General features: G+C 39.2%; 1 protein-coding gene across 1 annotated transcript in view; it reads right to left on the bottom strand.

Moving 5' to 3' along the window:
- Positions 1-19,577, bottom strand: part of FANCM (FA complementation group M) — a gene marked incomplete at its 5' end in the record, with an annotated part of 70,671 nt that overhangs the window by 32,932 nt on the left and 18,162 nt on the right. Inside the window, 7 exons of the mRNA XM_084520972.1 lie at positions 1,525-1,759; positions 4,157-4,363; positions 4,998-5,191; positions 9,812-9,913; positions 10,414-10,542; positions 12,156-12,288; positions 13,077-13,208. Of these exons, the coding sequence (XP_084377098.1) occupies positions 1,525-1,759; positions 4,157-4,363; positions 4,998-5,191; positions 9,812-9,913; positions 10,414-10,542; positions 12,156-12,288; positions 13,077-13,208 (1,132 nt within the window). The remainder of the gene's footprint in view (positions 1-1,524; positions 1,760-4,156; positions 4,364-4,997; positions 5,192-9,811; positions 9,914-10,413; positions 10,543-12,155; positions 12,289-13,076; positions 13,209-19,577) is intronic.

A 19,577-nucleotide genomic window follows, 5' to 3' on the forward strand; every position in this document is an offset into this window, starting at 1 on the left:
CGCCGTGTACTTCAGTGTGGCAGCTGCTAACCTATTTCACACAAAAGGAACCTGGTAATTACAGCCTCTGAAGTGCTATTCCCTCAGCAGGAAATGCGTTCAAGTGTATTATCTGCTTTGTGCACTTCAAGCCTCTCATTTCTATTTTCCAGGACAGAGTTACAAACATTCTAAAATGATTTTTTTAATTCCATGTTTTGCCCCACTTTTATTTTTCTCGCAAGTTGTGTCTTCTTACACCACCCTTGCTTCTCCTTATTCGGCACCTCCTGGGTCGTGTGCAGAACCCAGATAAGCAAGCCTTGGAGAGGTGTGCTGGAAAAGCAATGTGATCAGGGGCACCATCACAACCGTACCATGGTTATGGCTGCAGCACATGCTACTTGGCAAGAAGTTAGGCTGAGGGTGGCAGGTACAGACTGATCTACTGATACTAGTCCTTCTCCAGTACATTTCTACCCTGCAAAATGGGAAATAGCATGAACTGAATTGCAGCTTACGGAAAGGAATCTTTTCTGCATGATTTTGTGGCTTGCTTCCCCTCTTCTCTGTTCAGGCTTTAGTTTGCCCTGGATGGTGTTCAGAAGGGGATCAGAGGCAGACTGTGACAGTAAGAACTTCTGTGGTCAGAAGAGTTTAAAAACACTAACCTTTAAGTCTAACTACTCAGACACTGGAATATGAAGCTTCTGAATTTTTTTTTTTGGAGTTTTCTTCCTTCCAAGCAGTTGCTATTGTTTTTTAAAGTACTGAAAGCACTTAACAAGAGATTGTGATTGATTTCCTAGTATTTGTAAATGTAGCCTTTTCTTCCTCTTTTATAAGCTCATTCCAGGTCTATCTAAGTGAACAAGCTGAGGAGCCATTTCTCTTTCTTAAGATTTATTTTTCTCCAAAAGCGTGTGCAATAAATCAAAGAATCACAGAATATTTGAGGCTGGAAGGGACCTCTGGAGGTCATCTGGTCCCAATATCCTACGTTTGCTTTCTCCATTTTTCCCCTCAAAATCCTTCAGTTTTCAAGCATTCCTGTTTTATTTTAACTTCCAACAGTATGAAAGACACATTTCTTGCATTAATACAAGAATCAAGCCTAGGTGTTTTAGCTAAAAAACAGATCTAGTATAGAATTAACACTAAAGATTTAGTGACAAGTATGCCAGCTGACAGGCATATCAGAAGTCTTCAGAAGGCATTAACATTGGCCTCTTCTGTTTGTTGCTGGAGTTTCTGGCCCTCAGTCATTGACTCTATGGGAAGCTCTATGGGGAAGGATGAAACAAACGTCTGATACAAAGTACAGATACTGAAGGACAGAACTGTGATTTCAGGATGTTAAAGGAAAAGAATGCAGAATCAAAGCAGCAGCCAGCTCAATATCACAGTTTAAAAGTTAGAGCTATCGGAAGGACACTTTTGCTAGAGACCCAAACTCATGTGGGAGCGCAGTTTTGATATGCTGTAATACAACGACATGAGATAGCAGCTTACAGAGCGCTTACAGAAACACCATAATCCTCTTACCAGTGACACAGGAAAAGAGAGCAGATTTATTTTGGAGGGAAGTAGATCTTCTCCCTCTGGAAACCATTCCTGAATTGTTTGGTTCATATTTTTCAGCAGTAATAAACATTTTATGCAACTCTGGATTTATGCCTTCTGGAATCATACGCGGGCTATGCTGGTAAAAATGAAGCACTTTGTTTCCTGAAATAGCTTTCTGGATGCTCCTTTTGTTACACTGGCTTTGATTGTAAGTCTGTAAAAGAAAGGAAAAGTCATATGTTGCTGAACTGCTTTTTCCACATGACTTAATGATAAGCAAAAGAATGCCTGAGTGTCTGTGGGGTTTTCATTATGTTTTGTTCTGTCATGCACTTTTTTTTTTCTTCCCAAACACAAATAAAACAAAATATGATGCAAGGGCCAGAGAACTACGTACATGCCCTATTCTGTGGACATGGTCAGTAAGATCAACACAACAGCATGTTCAAGTTCCTGAACTGCAAGTCCAAGACTTGCAGTATGCCCCCACATCATGGTAACCAATTACAGAGAAGAAAGGAGCAAAAGGATATAGAGGAAAACAATAAAGTACTAAAGTTGCACTGAAAATCTGATCATGATTACATTAAAAATAGCTTCTAAGTTCTTTTTTTCCCATTTTATGAAGCTTCCAAACTAACATATCTAAGTCAATTGAAATTTGAATGCTCATTTTGTGCCTCTGTAAAACATTCAAGGCAAATGTAATAAAAAGCAAAGAGGTACTAAAGAACAGTGATTGTCCTTTAAGTTGCAAACATGCCTTAAAAATCCTTAAAATAAATAACACAAAATATAAACTTAATATACAGATTTTTCTATCCCATAAGTAAATCAGAAGGAGGCATGACACTTGAGAGAAAAAGAAACACAGCCCTTGCCTGGAGGACTTCACAATCTGCAATAGATATAGGGATGATGTAAATCACATTACATCAGGAAGAAAAGAGGTCAAACAAATTAAGGTATAAGGTTATTTGTTAATATCACGCGTGCCTCAAGTCCTTTTAATTACATCTCATTTTTATTGTGCAACAGAGAAACCAAGATCATAGAGAAACTACAGAAAGAAACTGGTCCCTGCTCTGCACACTTCTTGTCTTAATACATTTCCCTGAGTCTCTGTCGCAGGTCATTGATGGAGACAGCACGCCAAGTTGAGCAGACTGAGTGCTCTGAGTATGCCCAGCGTGGCAGCTAAATTCTTGTGACAGATGATCTTTGGAAGCAAGGACTTGAAGAGGCAGACACAAGAAGACACTCTGAATAAAACTGGAAGAGGTTAAGGGAGAACTTTATTAAACTGCCTTACAGACAGTCCAATAAAGTTTTGTTTTTTCTTAATCCTAGCACAGGTAAAAAGTCTTTTTATAGAACAAATTTTCTATTAACAATTTAATTGCCTTACAGAACTGTTACTTTACTGTTGCTAATCAGTCTGGTTCCTTTTGCTGTGTTTCACAGGCAGTGTCAGCTTGGCCTGGCAGGAGTCTGAGAGGCCTTGAGCTCCTCAGGAACTCCTGAGCCCTCACCTTTGTATCGGTTTAAATCTGCAGCTAGGAGCTCCCTTCCAGGCTAATGCACGTTGAGCTGAGCTGTCACAAGACGTTAAAAACAAACAAGCAAAACATGACACGCCTGGGAACACAAGGGAGAAGGCAGAAAGTTCGAGGGGGGAACCCAGGGGACTGACACAGCACAAGCAGTCAGGTGGCACGAGCCAGCCTGCTGGATGGCAGCGAGCTTCCACAGGGAACCCAACCTGGGGGGCAACGTGTGGGGAGATGGGGGAAGGAGCAAGTCACGACAGCTTCTGTGACAAAAATTCTTGTCAAACTCAACATTTCCAGACCTATGTTTTCCAATTTCTCCCAACAAAACTTCTTGATGAAAATCATGATGAAAATGTAAAGATGCAGTAGCATATTATACTGCAAGGCATCTAACCAAAGAAGGATGTCAAAGGGATTGCCGTGCCTCCTCCCACCTAGCACTACCCTGTCATCTTCTTTGGATTTCATCCAGAGGAGCTGGTCAGTGTGCTGGTACAGCTGAAGATCAGTTCCCCCACCTCACGACTCACAGCTTAGCTTTCCCCTGGTACATTTGTTTCCCAAGGGGCAGCCTGTGCTCAGAGAAGATTAATTATACTCCGAGTTGAGTGCTGAGGTTCAGGAATTTAGCAAAAGTAGATTTCCACTTAAGCTGATCTCTTCAGACCTCACACGCAAGCCTGCTACCACTAAGTACTTGTCTGAAAGCGCAGTGTCGTCAGCAGTTCAGAGAGAGACACTTACAGCCCTCCAGCTCGCAGAGCTTCATTCTCATCTCTGCCACAGATTGTTCCATAACCTTGGCAAAAAAATGTTTTTTTCTGCATCTCAGTTTATTGTTTACAAAATAAGCACTATCAACAGCAAAGCTTGAAGTTCTCAACATGGAAGAAAAAGACATTTTCTTTTGGTCATAGTGGGCTATTATACTTTCCTGTGGACAGTTAAGACGTTGCTAAGAGCACTTGCCATGACTTTTAATGCACACTACACAGTTTTCTGGAACACAGTAAACAAGTCCCTCTGGTTTCCCAGCAAGAAGAAAGCTTCACACTCACCCGCTCCTCCCGCCCCTCGGCGAGGATAACAACAATCCTGCCTTGCCGCCTGCGCCCCGTTCTGCCCATTCTCTGCACGAGGCGAATTGGGCTTTTCTGAGCATCGAAGCAGATGATGAGGTCAACTTCACCAATGTCTAAGCCTTCTTCTCCAACACACGTAGAGACGAGGGTGTTATACCCACCTTCACGAAAGCGTTTTACCACCTGATTAAGAATAGATTCAACAAGTTAGCTAGAAAGCCTCACATACACACTTTGCATTTTTTTCTAGGTGTATCCAGAAGTTGAAAAATAGATAAATTTGTATTTTAAACCTACAAAACACAGCCAGTCTTTCTAAATTTGTCAACTACTTCATCATGATCAACTAGCATGCACTAATGTTATCAATATGACTCTTCAATTCTAAAAGAAAGTGGAAAAAGCACGTCTCATTCTGACTCTAACTATATCATACTTCTAAAAGTCATCTTCCCAACTTTACAATATTTTTTTTTTATATTGCTAAATCACAATTTAAGGATATATCTTATCTTTTCTACGTAGAAGAAAAAAAAAATCCCCAAAGCAAATAAGTATTTAAATATTTCCATAGCTTTTCAAATATATAAAAGTTAGCATGTCTTAATATAACGTAAATGGATAAACTATTCCTATTTATACATTCTATTTAGTGAGTATAACTTTGGATACTCTGAAAGCAACTGAACTAAGTATTTACTAACTACACTTGAAATTTCAGTCACTGCCATACAACCTATATTAATACCCATATAATTATTTATACTATTCATATTCCTTGTAACTATTCTTAATACAAGTTTTATCTTCTCTTTACCTCAAGCTGTTCCTTTTGTGTGAAGCCTTTTGTGCTCTTTCCTGTGGAGTGGCCAACAAACATCATTACTCTAACCATTGGGTTGAAGCGGGAAAGCATTTCTGCAATTTCTTGCACACTATCCCGAAATGATGAGAAGATCATCACTCTGGTATCCACGGTGTTCACAGATGTACTGTCAGTCGTGGTTTGATCTGTTTAGGTTAAAAAAGGTCAGAAAATACATTATTTTAAAACAGTTGCCACAGAAATGTGAGGACCAGTCATCCCACATGTTACACATTCACAGCTCTCACCTGACTTAACAATTAGAAGATTTTACCCAAGTATATGGCTTTTCTTTTTTTAAGAATTTTTCTTTAAAATGTATTAAAAAAAATCTAAACATATATATGTATAAATAGTAGAGAAAACTGGTAATTATGAGCCCCTCAACCTATTTAGGCAAACCTTTTCACCCCCAGAAAATACTCCTAGATATACCTGCTCAAACAATTCCTCTCTGGCATCAAAGCAGCATTCAAATTTTGGAGAATTGACACCAGCTGTAGTGAGAATGTCTTATATCTGAGGTACTATTATTCATGTTACTTTGAAAAGCTGGCATGTGTCTTGAAATAATGTGTAAGATGACTTCTTTCAAAGAGGGTTTGAGGTGAATTTTGAATGTTACTGAAGTGGCCAGAGTAAGACAAAGGCGGTGATATTGCAGGTGATATGGGGGCCATCTGTCAGGTACAGCAACCTGTCCCAGTGAAGGCCTAGAAATGACATGGTGCACATGATGCAGTACTTTTAACTAGAAACCAGACCACTGCAACACTGAAGGAATGTGTTCTGTATAGTTTGCCATCCTGAGCAAATGACAGGCTATACATTCTAGAGTAAGTGCAGGTTGGATATACCCTACTTACATGAGTTCCTATTCTTCTCTTCCACTAGCTTTATTACCAACACCATTGTTCTGTATCTGTTTTTAGCACAATCCCATGACTCAAACAGTGACAACACTCAATAGTATCTGTCCTTGTATCGCAATACAATTTATGTGCTGCCACTGCCTCCTTGACTTATCCAAAACCAGACAGAGAAAATTCAAGATACTAGCAGCCCATAATCAACCTAATAGGTAATCTAGGTATGGAAGATTAGCTGGGAGAAGCTCATTATGCTGAGCCAACACTTCTTTAGAGCTGGCCAGAATGTCTTCTTGAACTTACCTGAACTGTGGTGCGTGCATCTCACAAGGCAGGGGTATAACAGCAACATGAACGAGAAGCTCAGACTAAGCCTGGTTGCTTCATTACTCAGAAACAGATCAGAGAATTTGCACAGGCAACTTGGCACTACTCCTCTGAGTCCTCATAGGAGAGACTTGATTTCAAAGGGAGGAATAAGAGCTAGTGTTGTTCCTTTCCTTTCCAATCCTTTCCTTCCCAAATGCAAGACATCTCAATGGAAATGTTTTGCTGAAGCACTGACTGGTTTTAAAAATTAAACAGGCATGATCACAGCGATTTATGAAACTGAGTAGTTCAGTAATGCTTAATTGGAATGAAGCAGTTGGGTTCAGAAGTTTTGCTTGCTCCTATTGTTTCCCTAGAGATATTATGCACTTGAACAAGCTTCCTGAAACAAATGCTGAATGTATCTTCCACTGCTCACAATGATTTAGGCTTACATTTCAGAGCCTTCTGATGGAGCAAAGATACATGCAATTATGATTGGAATCATGATAAATACTCAAATTTATCTGTTTTATTGACAGACTCATGACAAATTCTTGTCTGGAGGAGGGACATGGGTGTGTACCCTATTCAATTAGAGTCCAGAATTTAGGGTGTAGCTACTTGTGTACATGTGGATTTAGAGTTTATTTCCAAGAAAAGTAAGGGTAGAAATACAGGTTTGGAGTTATTGCTCAGAATGTATGATCAAAGATGCTATGACACAGTGAACAACATGGCAAATAAAATCACAGTGTCAGCTGCCCAGCGGATTTGGGTTGGAGATGTATAAGGTTGTGATCAGACTGTGAACTGTAAAGGGCTTTCTGGCCTTGCATTAGAAACATGCCTACTAAATTCTGAGGTTCAGGCACATACACACAAACCACAGAATCAAAGCAGCTGAACACTAATTACCTGTTAGCAATAATTACCTGTTAGCAATATTAAGACATACATCTGACCAACACTGCAAGAAAAAATATATATGATGGGATTCATATGACACTAAAATCCAAGCTATCAAAAGAAGATGTAAGAGTATTAAACACAAAACTTTGTGAAAGTAACTCCAGTGCAGAATACAGAACCTGAAAAGAAAAGGCAATAGCAAATAGCAAAAGATGTTACAAGAAGCCATATAGAGGCACTGAGGGAAGCAGGGAGAACGGACAGAAGTGTGGAAAGGACAACAACAAAATCACATAAAAATAAAGCAATTTGATAAAATTAATTTGGACGTATTACAAAAAAACAGAAAGACAAATAAGGAAACTTAATGTTGCCTACTATAAAGTAAATGTAATTTCCAGTGTATTCTGAGAACCAGCTATCTAAGACAGAAAATAAAAACAAAACAAAACAAACAAACAAACAAAATTAAAAGCTGGTCAGAAATTATTGGGGCTTCCCAGAGGAAAAAGACACAAACAAACATGGAAAAAGAAAAGAAGCAGCAAAACAAATTATCATTATTGATGTCATTATTCCCCAAACAACAATTGAATCAAGAAACTGGAATTTCCTAAAACCAGAGAGGTTTGAATGATTCAGAGTATTTTGCTTCACAATCTCTTGCTACAGTATGGCATATTTTTGTTTCCCCTTTCAGTCAAGACGAAAAAGAATGAGAAAGAGATCAATGTAGTAGAAGGTTTTCCATTTCATATTGATGCCTCTGTGTTTGTCATTCTTAGCAACAGGGTGGATACTTGACTTGTCTACACCGTCTTCATGTATTTTAAAAGAGAGAAGGAAGTGAATTTAACAATAAAACTGCTCATCATATAGAAGAGATGGGACATAGGGAGTAGTGAAAACATTTGTTTTGAACATCATTGAAAAAAATTCCACATTTATGTGAAAAAAAAAACAAAACTTGTAGCTCACAGAAAATGGTAATATTTTCCCCCCATGCCTATACGCATATACAAAAATGATAAAAAGATGGAATAAAATAATCATTAGTGGCAGCAAACTTACTAATTTTCTCCATTCTCAAAGCCTGATAGAAGAATTGATTCTATACTTCTCCCTGCAGTTGTTTTGCTATCCTGTTAGACAAAATCCTGGATGAACTGCATTATTTTTTATATAAAGAATAAAAGGAAAATTGATGCTTTGTTGACAGAAACTCTGGCAAAAAGAGCTGCAAAGACCACCATGTATGAAACAGTGAAACAATATTAAGCTTAGGGAAAAACTGAAACACTTGAGAGAAATTTCTTTTAAAGGTCTTTTTGCCCCCAAATAATACATTCTGATTTCAGATAAGCATAAATACTAGCAGTAGTAATACATATTTTTTGTAGTGGTGAAAGTCTCAGTTGTTTCAGGTGTTTCAAGAGAGAAACGAGACAAAAATGATGTCTTTGTGTGACACAGCCTACTGTGACACAGTTGAAGCTGCCTCCCTTTCTCGCGTACTATGCCATAGCCAGTTCATTTACTTAGGCACACTATTAATCTGTGTGCTTTACCTGCAACAGCCATGCTCACATCCAAGTCAGCGGCATGCAATCAGCTGCACCATTCCCAGAAAAACTTAAAGATTAGGGACGTTTCAGTATTTCTCCCTTAGGTAAAAAATGCATCTTAAGCACAGTTACTGAATTACTGGCAGTATCCTTGTATTTATATACCATGTACAATACATTCCGTTTGTAGAAGCAACACTTGTATGCAAAGTCCATATGACTACACGAATTAAACACTCTCACTGCAAATTATAGCTATAAACCAATCTGTATGAAATTCCTTATAAATGTCAATTTCAAGACTTCTCCAAAGACAAGTTGTAAGAGAGCCAGAAATAATAAGAACTGAGGGTTTTTTTGTTTTGTTCTTGTTTTCTTTTTTAAATATTCAATTCTTTTTTTTTTTTTTTTTTTTCTTTAAAGTTTCAGGACAAGACTGAAAGAGAAGAGGGACTGCTTTTCTATTATAATTTTTCAACACTGTAAGAATAATTAGTGTCCAAAAGATATTTAAGAGGATATTTCAAATTAGGATAGAAAAGAGTAACCTTTTGTTCATTTACAGTTGTTTTAGAACTTAATTTCACTAAATACAATTTTGTAATTTAAAATGATCAAAAAGCATATTTTCCTTTAACAAATATTTTATTTTTGTTCCTTGAGAAATGATACTTTAATGTTAGCTAACTTATGTCCTTTCACAAACTCTTAAGTGTTTTATCCTTAAGTTCCGTAAACACTTGGCATCTAACTCTGCAAGAGAGAACGGTTCATGGTAGCACTGCACTAAGAGCTGACCTCCAGAACAAATTCTGTGGCTAGGAAAATCAGGGGACACAGCACCAGTAGAAGCACTTTCGTTACTGTGCAGGTGCTGGAGCCCTGGCACAGGTTTATATCAATAATAGCAACTTACAAACTGTTTGTCTTAAAGAAATTGTTATTGTATAGTTTTTCTAAAAAGGACTTTTGCACACAGAAGATATACAAACATTCAAGACAGAAAAGAAGCACTTGAACAAACTAGGACATAAATCAGTAGGCTCTTTTACTCATTTTCATTAACACTTCCAACTGGTCACTACTTTTTCTTTGAATTGTTGCTACTTACCAGAACATTTCATCTTCCAGGATTTGAAGTGTTCTACTACTATTTCCTCCAATTTCCTTAATTTTGGATGACTGTAAATAAATTCCTTTTTATTTTCAAACACTGAAAAAGACATAAAGCAATTAAAGATACAAGTCATGTTGCAACAAGTATAAAGATTCACTGAATTTAGTTTTCTCCCATCATAATTCTCCAAGTTATGCATACAAACTCCTGACAGTAGATCTAATTACATTCACCTAAACAAAAACCTCAGTGACATACTTGCAGAAGCATGTTTGTTAAAGCCAGTTTGTGGAAACGTGCTGTTACTTTTGTGAGTCACATTGTTAAAAGTATGCAGTCAAATAATACTATTTTAACCTTTCATTTTAAATCAAATTAAAAACTTCGAAGATACAAAACTCATTTGAAGGTAGCTAAAATTACTGAAAAGTGATAAATACAAAAAATAGAGAGTCTGAGGAAAACAATCTTGTATAAAGAATATTAGCCAGGTGCATCAAAATGCATGGCTTCTCCATCTACAAGTTATGCAGAGCTATTTGCTGTTTCATTTAAATAGAAAGTGAATATTCTGTCCCTAAAGGGGAAATACTGACCTGTTCTACTCTCGCAAAGATTTCCATTTGCTGAAGTCTGATGTGTGTCTGCAAACATGTCTCTAAGCTGCTGGTACAGCTTCATGAAGTCCTCATTGCGACCAAGTTCATTCTTCGTACGAGTAAACCCTTTGTAAAAAGTTTAAATACTTTAGCATTCAGTCTCCATAGTGAATCTCATTTTTGCTACCCAAAAGATCAGCTTCTCAAAATTAGTAAGCTTGTTTAAAGAGCTAAAAGGTACATGGTAGCTTTAGAAAATGTAACAAACATTGTTTAGATCAATATTTTCTCAAAGAAGATTCTTTTACAGATTTTAAAGATGAAAACTAGTTGTATAAACATAAGCCTGGGTCCCATAGGTAAACTGAAATGTTCTACATCAACCATTTAAACAATAGAAAAGCCATCCAATGCAGGAATTCTGCCAATTACTCAAAGAAAAGGGAACCTAATCAAAAAGCTAAAATTAACAAGGTTCCTGAACTATTTTATGACAGTACAGAAAAACTATTTATTCATCTGTCACCTTACAACAGCAAATGTGAATTTAAAGAATCTGAGAAACTAGGGAATACAGGAAGGTGCTCAGGTCTAACGAGAGCTCTGTACCATCAGAAATGTAAAAATCTGTGCAAGCAGAAGTAGTAAACTGTAGCAATGCCAGATGCATAAAATTCACAAGAAACTATTAGGACATGCAAACTGTAAATATATATTCTATAGATATTCTAGAATATGCAGCATGTATGGTACACTTTTGGTTCTGACATTGGACAAAACAGTGACATTTAAATTAATCAGTGCTTTAGGCAACGTTGTTTTTGAAGCCACCCTCAGTCACACAGCCAAGTGACATACATGCAAACCAAAATGAAGCAAGAAACCTCAGAGCCACACCACAGCATATTCTGAACAGCTGAAATGTTCCCCTCCCACATCCAGTGTTCAGAAGAAACCTGCAGTTCGACTGACATTGCTGAGTGGAAATTTCCCCCCTCAGAAAGCTGTCAGTGCCAAACCAGCTCTACAAGACAGCAGTGACAATCCAACAGGTCTGAAAATGACTGGAGAATTACAATATTCAGTGGCAGAATTAAGAAAAATAAAGTGAGGCCAGAAAAGAAAACATTACTGCATCACTGTTTGAGGTCATTATGTACCCACATCTGGAACAGTGCACGAAGTTCCCATCATCTCATTCACGAAAATGAAAAAAAGTACAGAAAGAGACAATAACAGCTTCCTTAGTGAGAAGTCACACAGCTGGGATAGAAATTCTAGTGTGATGTATCTAAATTTGTAATAATCTGGCAAAAATGCTTAAATCTCATGCACACATTTACACTATTTTTGCTATAGGGGGGAGCTAAATAACAGAAGAATTGTTTTGCAAGACCTAACAATTGCTTCAGAAGACCAAACAATTTCTTGGATTAATTGGCTTAATTGTTTTTCCTGTCTCTTCTAAGATATTACTGCCACTTACTCTGTGTTCTGTTCATTCCTTATTTTGTCAAAACTGCTGCCATACACACACATTTGCTTTCCCAAATACACTCTATCTGTAACACTGAGTTAACGTTATTTCCAATAGGAATGAAGGTTGGTCTCTGAAACCAAGAATCAAATATGTTTGCAATCCATATTAGCTGTTTTGTGCAAAACTAGCCAGACAGATAAAGTAAATTGAATGAGGAGGAGTGGGGACAAAAGGAAGGATGTTTCTGAAGACATTTCACCTTTAGTTCCATCCATAATTCCACAAAGGTAGATAAATAATGACCGCAATCCCATTTGCTGCAGCAGCTCATAACCATGATATAAACTGATACAAAGTGCAAAATCTCCTTCAATTATGCCTTGCTGTATCCCCTGTGGAAACAAAACAGACTCATCAGTAAATTAGGGAGATGATAAGCAGCAGGAACCACGCTGCAATTCTCATAACTAAATCAAGGTTAACATCTGAGACACAGAGCCAAAGAACGAACTGATGTGCATCACGTAGTCTGCCTATCAAATCAGGTTACAGACTTCTTAATCATCAGTGAAGGCAATCTTTTTCCACCTTTCAAGCTACCTCAAAAATACTTGTCTTATCTTCTAAGACTAGCTCGCTACTGTCCGATACAGCAGCATTCAGAATTTGCCAGCTGACCCATCCCTCAGTATTTGGCAAAGAGAGAGATTTCTGACACATCTCCACAGGTGACAGAATTTAAGTCAGGAAAATTGGCCTGCCTGCCATGAAGTGCATTCTCCAGTGTCTTCTTTAAGGTACACTGATGTGTTTTTTTTAAGGCAATATTCATTTTTAAGTTTAAAAGTTTGAACGTTCCACGACAAATAAAACTCCAAGACCCTCCAAGAGAAATAGGTCCACTAATATAATTTTGAGGGGAAAGTGTAATTCTGGCCATTGTTAAGTACACTATAATTTCTCAAAACATTTTCAGTTTGGAAAAGAAGTTCTTCACTTTTTTGTTACCTCTCCTATATCAGCATCAAGAAGTGTAGAACAAGTAGGCTTATTTTATTCCAAGGCTTAAACATAGAATGTTATAATGAAAACCTAACTTAACATATATATATAAAAAATTGTAAATTATGAAGTATTACTATTTATTCACTCCTTTAATAACATGAAATACGACATTTACCTTGTTTTGTGAGGAAGGGTTTTTTCTATACTGATCTCTTGCTAGAATTATCTGGTACTTTGTGAGGCTGGGAATATCCCGCCTTGCCAAAACTCCCATTCTGATCAGGCGTCCAGCAAATGTTTCTAGCACCTGTGAACAGAACACAGAATATCTAAGAGATGTCAAGGTCAGAACATTTAGCCCCTTAAAATAACTTCGTTTTTACATGTCTTGCACAATGGAACACAAGTTGCTCATTTATTTTACTTGAAATATAGATTTTTTCAAAACAGGCAGTAATGATTTGTGACTAATTGGTTACTGTACCAGATGATGAGCTAGTGCTCTGCCTCACCATCGGGTTCTCTGCTGCCAGCACAGAGCACCAGCTAATTTACAGATTTTTTTTTTCTCAGAGCAGAGCCATTTCAACTTAGTTCCCTATGGATTTGTGCCCCCCATGCTATATATAGACAAACACCAAGGTAACCCTACATTCATCAAATGACTGAGAAGTGGAAACACACACGGTGCTTGTGGAATGGCACATGTACTGATGTGGTCGAAAGGAAACCAAACAGGACAGGTAATGAGCTCTCGTGTTCATGCTGCAGCTCCCTTGTGTACTGGTAACTGACTTCCGTGCCTCCTCAGTCTCCAGCACACTTGTAGGCATACATGCATCTCCTGATGTCCAAATTAGCACAGTGAATGACCAGCCAGGCTTAGAGGCATGCGTATGGAAGGGGTGGGAGTGGGAGAAGTGAGCAGCGAGGGATGAGCACCATGCAGCTGGGCCCCATCTGGCTCAGCCACCATGCCAGGAGACAATTTGTTTTCATACATCACATGTACCTGCTTTCCACAGCAGTGAAACAAGGGAACTGACCTGCACTAATTCATCTTAATCCTGTTTTTCCTCTTTGTTTCTCAGCCTCAGGTGGTCGGGATTTTTTTTTCAGTCTTAGTTTTGCTTGAGCGCTAACTCTGGAATAATTGGAGTAATCAGATTTGTTCTACAGAAACGACTTACAATCTGTTGGCCCACTTGGCGAGCAGTACCAAACCCACCACCACAGCACAATAACAAGCCTCTCCAAAGGTAGTCCTGACATAGTTTGACAGCAGAGAGCTCCTGATAGCTGCTCGCATGCATACAGTGCTTCCCAAGGTCTCCAGGCATTGTCCCCAGCCCAGCTGAGCTGTGGCGTAACAAGCCCCATACCCCGCACTGCTGTGATTCAGCCTACTGAAAATCAGCTCCACGTGAGCCTATAAAAACAGGTCTAAGGTTCAGACTTCACACAATATGATATATCTTCAGCTGCTGAAGACAAAATGCCCTAGCTGGAAAAGAAAAGTAATTTTTTAAAATGCAATGCATGTTTAAACACTAAGCAACAATACTGTGACAACCTCCTCATGCAGTCAGCATGCAGGCACTCAGGCTGGGTTTTAGAGCCCGTTTAGATGCACAAATATTACTAAAGCCCACAGTCTGTTCATATCCCATCGGTGCCGTGGCAGCTTAGTTTAACTCCTTCTCTCTGCTTGCTTTGATTGTTTTTATATTTTTGTACCACTTCAGCTTCTTACTCTGTGTACGGTGCCTACAAGGCACGAAGCAGTAAATCCTGAGCAAAGGGGGTGGGAACGATTGCCACCATGAGCTACAGTTGTATTAATCCCCAAGAGAATCAAAAAATGCACGGAGAACTTTGAAAGGGTGAAGGAAAAACCATGAAAGCACCAGCTACATTGAGAAACCAATGCAGCGGGGAATTTCCACACTGCGGGCTCCACGCCTGCAGACCTTTCAAAAACAACCCGCTGGAGTCGGCCTGCTAAGCAGATTATAACAGATAAAGGCTGCTGAGAAATAATAGAAATGAAGCCTAAATTCTGCATACTCTGGTGCACCCTGGGTTGCCCTGGGCCTTCGGATGGGGTACCAAGTCTCACGCAGCGTGCCATGTGCTGCTGAGGAGAAAGCGGCCCAGGCGGGAGGCAGCAGGAGATGCTGCGAGCGTGCAGTGAGGGCCCCACGGCCGAAGGGTGCCGAGGGGGCACAAGGGGTGCTGAGGGGTGCCGAGGGGTGCCAAGGAGTGCTGAGGGGTGCCGGGGGTGCTTCTGGAGGCTTGATGTGGCCTCCTGTGGCGCTGCCACAGCCTGCCTCTGGGCCAACTTCACCTCCAGGCTGGCTTCGGCTGCGCGCTGCCTGCTTCACGGTGTCTCCGAGAAGCGCAGTCAGGAGATTCTGCCCCAGAGCGTGCCTTCTAATTAACATCAGAGGATAATTTGACCAACTAAACCACTACCGCAGACACGTCTGCAGGAACCCATAGTGTGAAAAAGAAAACAGTATGGGGAAAAGAGACATCTTACTGCTTATTTTTCCCCAGGGTTTCTTAATTTTCATATGACACCCAGATGAGAGATTCTGCTCATCCTTTCTGGGCTGGTTCGTGGGTTACACCCACCACATCCATCTCTAAAGGATTTCTGTATTGAACTGACAAGCTAAGACCAACTGTAAAACTACAATGTTGTCAAGAATTTCTGGAGGAAAGGAAAAAAATCAACTGTTTTTTCTTTAAATATGGTCAAAACCATACATCAACCCAAATCCAAACACACAAGAAACTATCTTCTCTGACTTGATTTAGTCTTAAGAGTTTAAAATTCAAAACGTTGTCTTTTATCAGATCGTTGTTACTGTTTTTAAATCTGGCCTGTATTTGATGAGCCACTTTACAAGGAGAAAGGCAGAAATGTCTGTGCCAGCTCATAAGAAAATGTACTTAAACCAAAAAATGGTTACCCAGCAAGGGATAACAGTGTTTTTTATTTTAACGGGATACCACTGAAACAGAACTTTACCCTCCCATCAAATCCTACACAGTTCAGTGATGAGGACACTTGAGGAGCTTAAGATCAAACCTAAACTATGTCTCAAATGGTGGAAATGGGGTCAGTCTCTGAACAAAAAATGTTTCTTTATAAAACAAAATTAATGCTTTCATTAAAAAGTAAAGCCCACGTAAGTGTAGTATCTCAGCACTGGTTCATTATTTCCTACTTTTGTTGCATAACTTTTTTCTTTTTTTTTTTTTTTAATTTCCATAACTTGTATTTTTATGTTTCATCTCTTGACCTAGTTTATAACATGTAAGAAAATTATATTGTCACTGTTTGCTCAGTGTACACCCCTGTCTGATTTAATCATCTTCTGCAAAACAAACCAAGGAAGACTATTATGAAAGACAGCAGGATCCAGTCACCTGGAGCTTGAAAACTAATAGGGAACAGTAAACATAACCTACTTAGAAGGGATACAGAAACAAGCACTACTCAGAGTGATTACATTTATCTTGTCTCCATACCTTTATTTTAATTAAAAAGAAAATACTTTTAATTAAAAAGAAAATACTCCTGGAAGGTCTCCTCAATCTTTCCAAAACATTCACGTTATATTACCTGTTTAAAAACAGAACTGTAAATCATAAAAAATCATTTAAATGATTTTTTACTAGGACTAATGACTTCTTCTAGCTTGCTAAATTCAGTTTAAAGAGCTGGCAGATTTACTACCAATCTATTAAAGACAGCTGGTAAAGCTGTCCCACTAAACTTGCCAAGAAGATAAAGGTTTTTGCTGAACAGGTTACCTACCCCAGCAAATCACACTGCTTTCCAAATCTTATACCTGAAGTTGGCATAAGACCTCCAGTTTGGGGCTACAGCATGCACTGGGGACCACACCGTGCACTGTAAATTGAATGGAGAAGGCAAAGAGCTGTTCACTGTTTCAGTTACATCTCGCTAAAAACTGCTATTAATTTATTTTCTCCTTGCACAATAAAAAACAAAGACTCTTAGCAAACAATCCTGCCTCATTATTTCACTGCAGATTTGCAAACATTCTTTGCCACACAGGAAAAAATGAATTTCATCGCCTGTGCATAAATAACATTTGTATTGCGTTTCTTACCAAGAAGAGAATGGGTGATTTGAGAGAAACCAGACTAAGCAATCTGCATCTTCACAGAACAGACAGAAAAGGTCTACTTGTACTTTTTCCCTCACATCTGCAGGCATCTCCGAGTGCCACAAAGTTCTCCACAGCTCTCAAGGCCTTGACAGAGAGACCTCACCAGTTTTATACAGTCGCGTTGTACCTGAGATGCCTTTTTGCTTCCTCTCCTTCCCCTGCTTTCCCACCTCGCCCAGCTCCAGCACGTTCCATACCCAATATGCCACACACCACTTCCAAACATGCTGTGGCAAACACTGAATTGATGTACAAGGACACGAGACTGCATTGTGTGACGGAGTTAACATCACGCCTACGGCTGTGCGGGGCCGTTAGCATGGCCCACACCAACACGCTGGTTTCATTTAACACACAACCACTGAAACCAGGAGCAGCTCCAGAACACAAATCCAGGCTTTTGTTGTTGCTGTGCACCACATGGACGTCATATTGCTCCCACTCTCTGCTCCGGATTAACAATTTTTCAACACAGAGAGTGAAGAAAGGAAGAAGGAAAAGACGAGTCTTGTTGCTGGCTCAGACCTTACAGTCTGTAGCTGGAAACCAACTTCAAGAAGTGCTTCAGAAAAGTGTAGTGATTGCACTGTCTTGGAGGAGAACAAAATGACTTGGCAGGAAGGCATGAAGGCAAAAAGGGCCTCCTGCAACTTTAGGAAAGAGCAGCCTCAGTGAACGTTAGCTGAAGATCTAGAACATTCATTGCTTCAGTTTAGGAATGAAACTAAAAAGGGCTGTGGTTCAACATTGTGTGTTACCTCAGGAAGTGTAAGCATGGTACCCTAACATTCCCCCAAAATACCTTCCAGGAGGAAGGCCCAGGAATGAGCTGTGTTCAATCTCCCTGCCGTACCTCACGTTTGAGTGAAAGAGTCCTGAGGCTCCACCAGAGCAGAAAGGCCCCGGAGCCCCGCAGAGGCCAGGTGCAGTCCTGCAGCTGCAGCAGCGTCTCCCGAAGCACCAGGGCAGCTCACATGGACCCTTTCTGCTGACTGTAAAGAAACTTTAGGTACACAGAGTACATAAGCTCTATGCACAGAGTGAGAACAGGTCATTGTAACATTCGATGAAACCTCTCAAAACAGTACAGAGCATGCAAGGAAAGAAGATAGAGGACAATGACTAGCACACACACAAAAAAACAAGTGGATTTATGACAGAGAACACGAGTGAGAAAGGCATCAGGAGCTACTACGAGTGCTCAATTTGGGTTATTATCTCTGTACAGCTTCAGAGTTGCAATTACAGACAAATGAGCTCTAAATGCAAGGGAGAAAAGCACTATTTTGTGTAAGCTTTGCACTGACATATTCTTATCTTCCCAATAATGAAAATACAACAGTGATGACACAGAGGGGTACAGTGTTTTTAAGAGAATCATTGAAGTCTCTAAAAATAATACTGATCAACACAGTAATCATCTTGGCTCCTCTGGAAATTTCCTTGTCAATTTAATATTGATTCATTCAAACACTTTGTGGTCTTGCCGTTCTCCAGGACTAGGCTACACATCTAACATATACTATTTTTCCTTGGAAGCTGGTATTATTCACAAAAAAGATACAATATCTTGTTGTCTTTTAATGTCTTGTTATTCTATGACAGCATTTCTCACTTCTTAAAAGTTACAAAAAAGGCCTACAGACTTTACTTGTCAATTCATTTCACTGAGAACATTTTTCCTCTGTTACTTGAGAATTTATAAAAGGAAATGGCATTTCTATACAAATCTGCAGTTCAGTAAGAGTCAATGTCGTCACTGCGCCACATGACAGAATGAAGCATCTGACTACAGATGCTTTGTATCCTCAGTTTGCAAGGCTGAATATTTGTTTCTTTTTTCTACTCAGAGATACAACCTGCCAGGAAAGCACCAAGAACACAGCACTAACTAAATCATATTCTGCCACGAGTGACTGCTTATTAGCCAGCAGTTACACAGAAACTTAACAAGTTGAGGGAAAAAAACAAATACAAAAAAATCAGCCTTGTTCAACTCCAGGAATAGTCAAGTGCTCTAGCAGTGTCTAGACACAGAGCATCATACATTTTCAGTGCTCTGTCAAAGGCAGCACTTTTTACATAATTACTACGCATATCTCAAAATAAAAACCACAAGCAGTTACATGTGATGGGTGATCTTTAAAACAGGATCTTAAACTCCTACCAGCCTCTTTCTTACAGCAGTTATTTATTCTCTAAATAATACTTGACCAAAAGAGTTGGAATTGTTAAATCGTTGCAATCGTTAATTCTGTTAAAAAGTGTCAGAATCATTTCAGCACTGCAGGAAAGGCAGAGGAGGTCTCTATGCACTGACTCCAAAAGTCAGTTCTTAAGAATAACGTTACCCAGAAGAAATCACCAAGAGCCGGGATGCCATCACTTAGCAGTAGCAATCCAGCTTCCCAAATTATGTGGAAAGTTCTTTGCCCAAACAACTGCAGTTAGTGTTTGCACTGTACTTA

The sequence above is a fragment of the Aythya ferina genome, assembly GCF_964211825.1.
Source record: "Aythya ferina genome assembly, chromosome: 5".
NCBI lineage: Eukaryota > Metazoa > Chordata > Aves > Anseriformes > Anatidae > Aythya > Aythya ferina.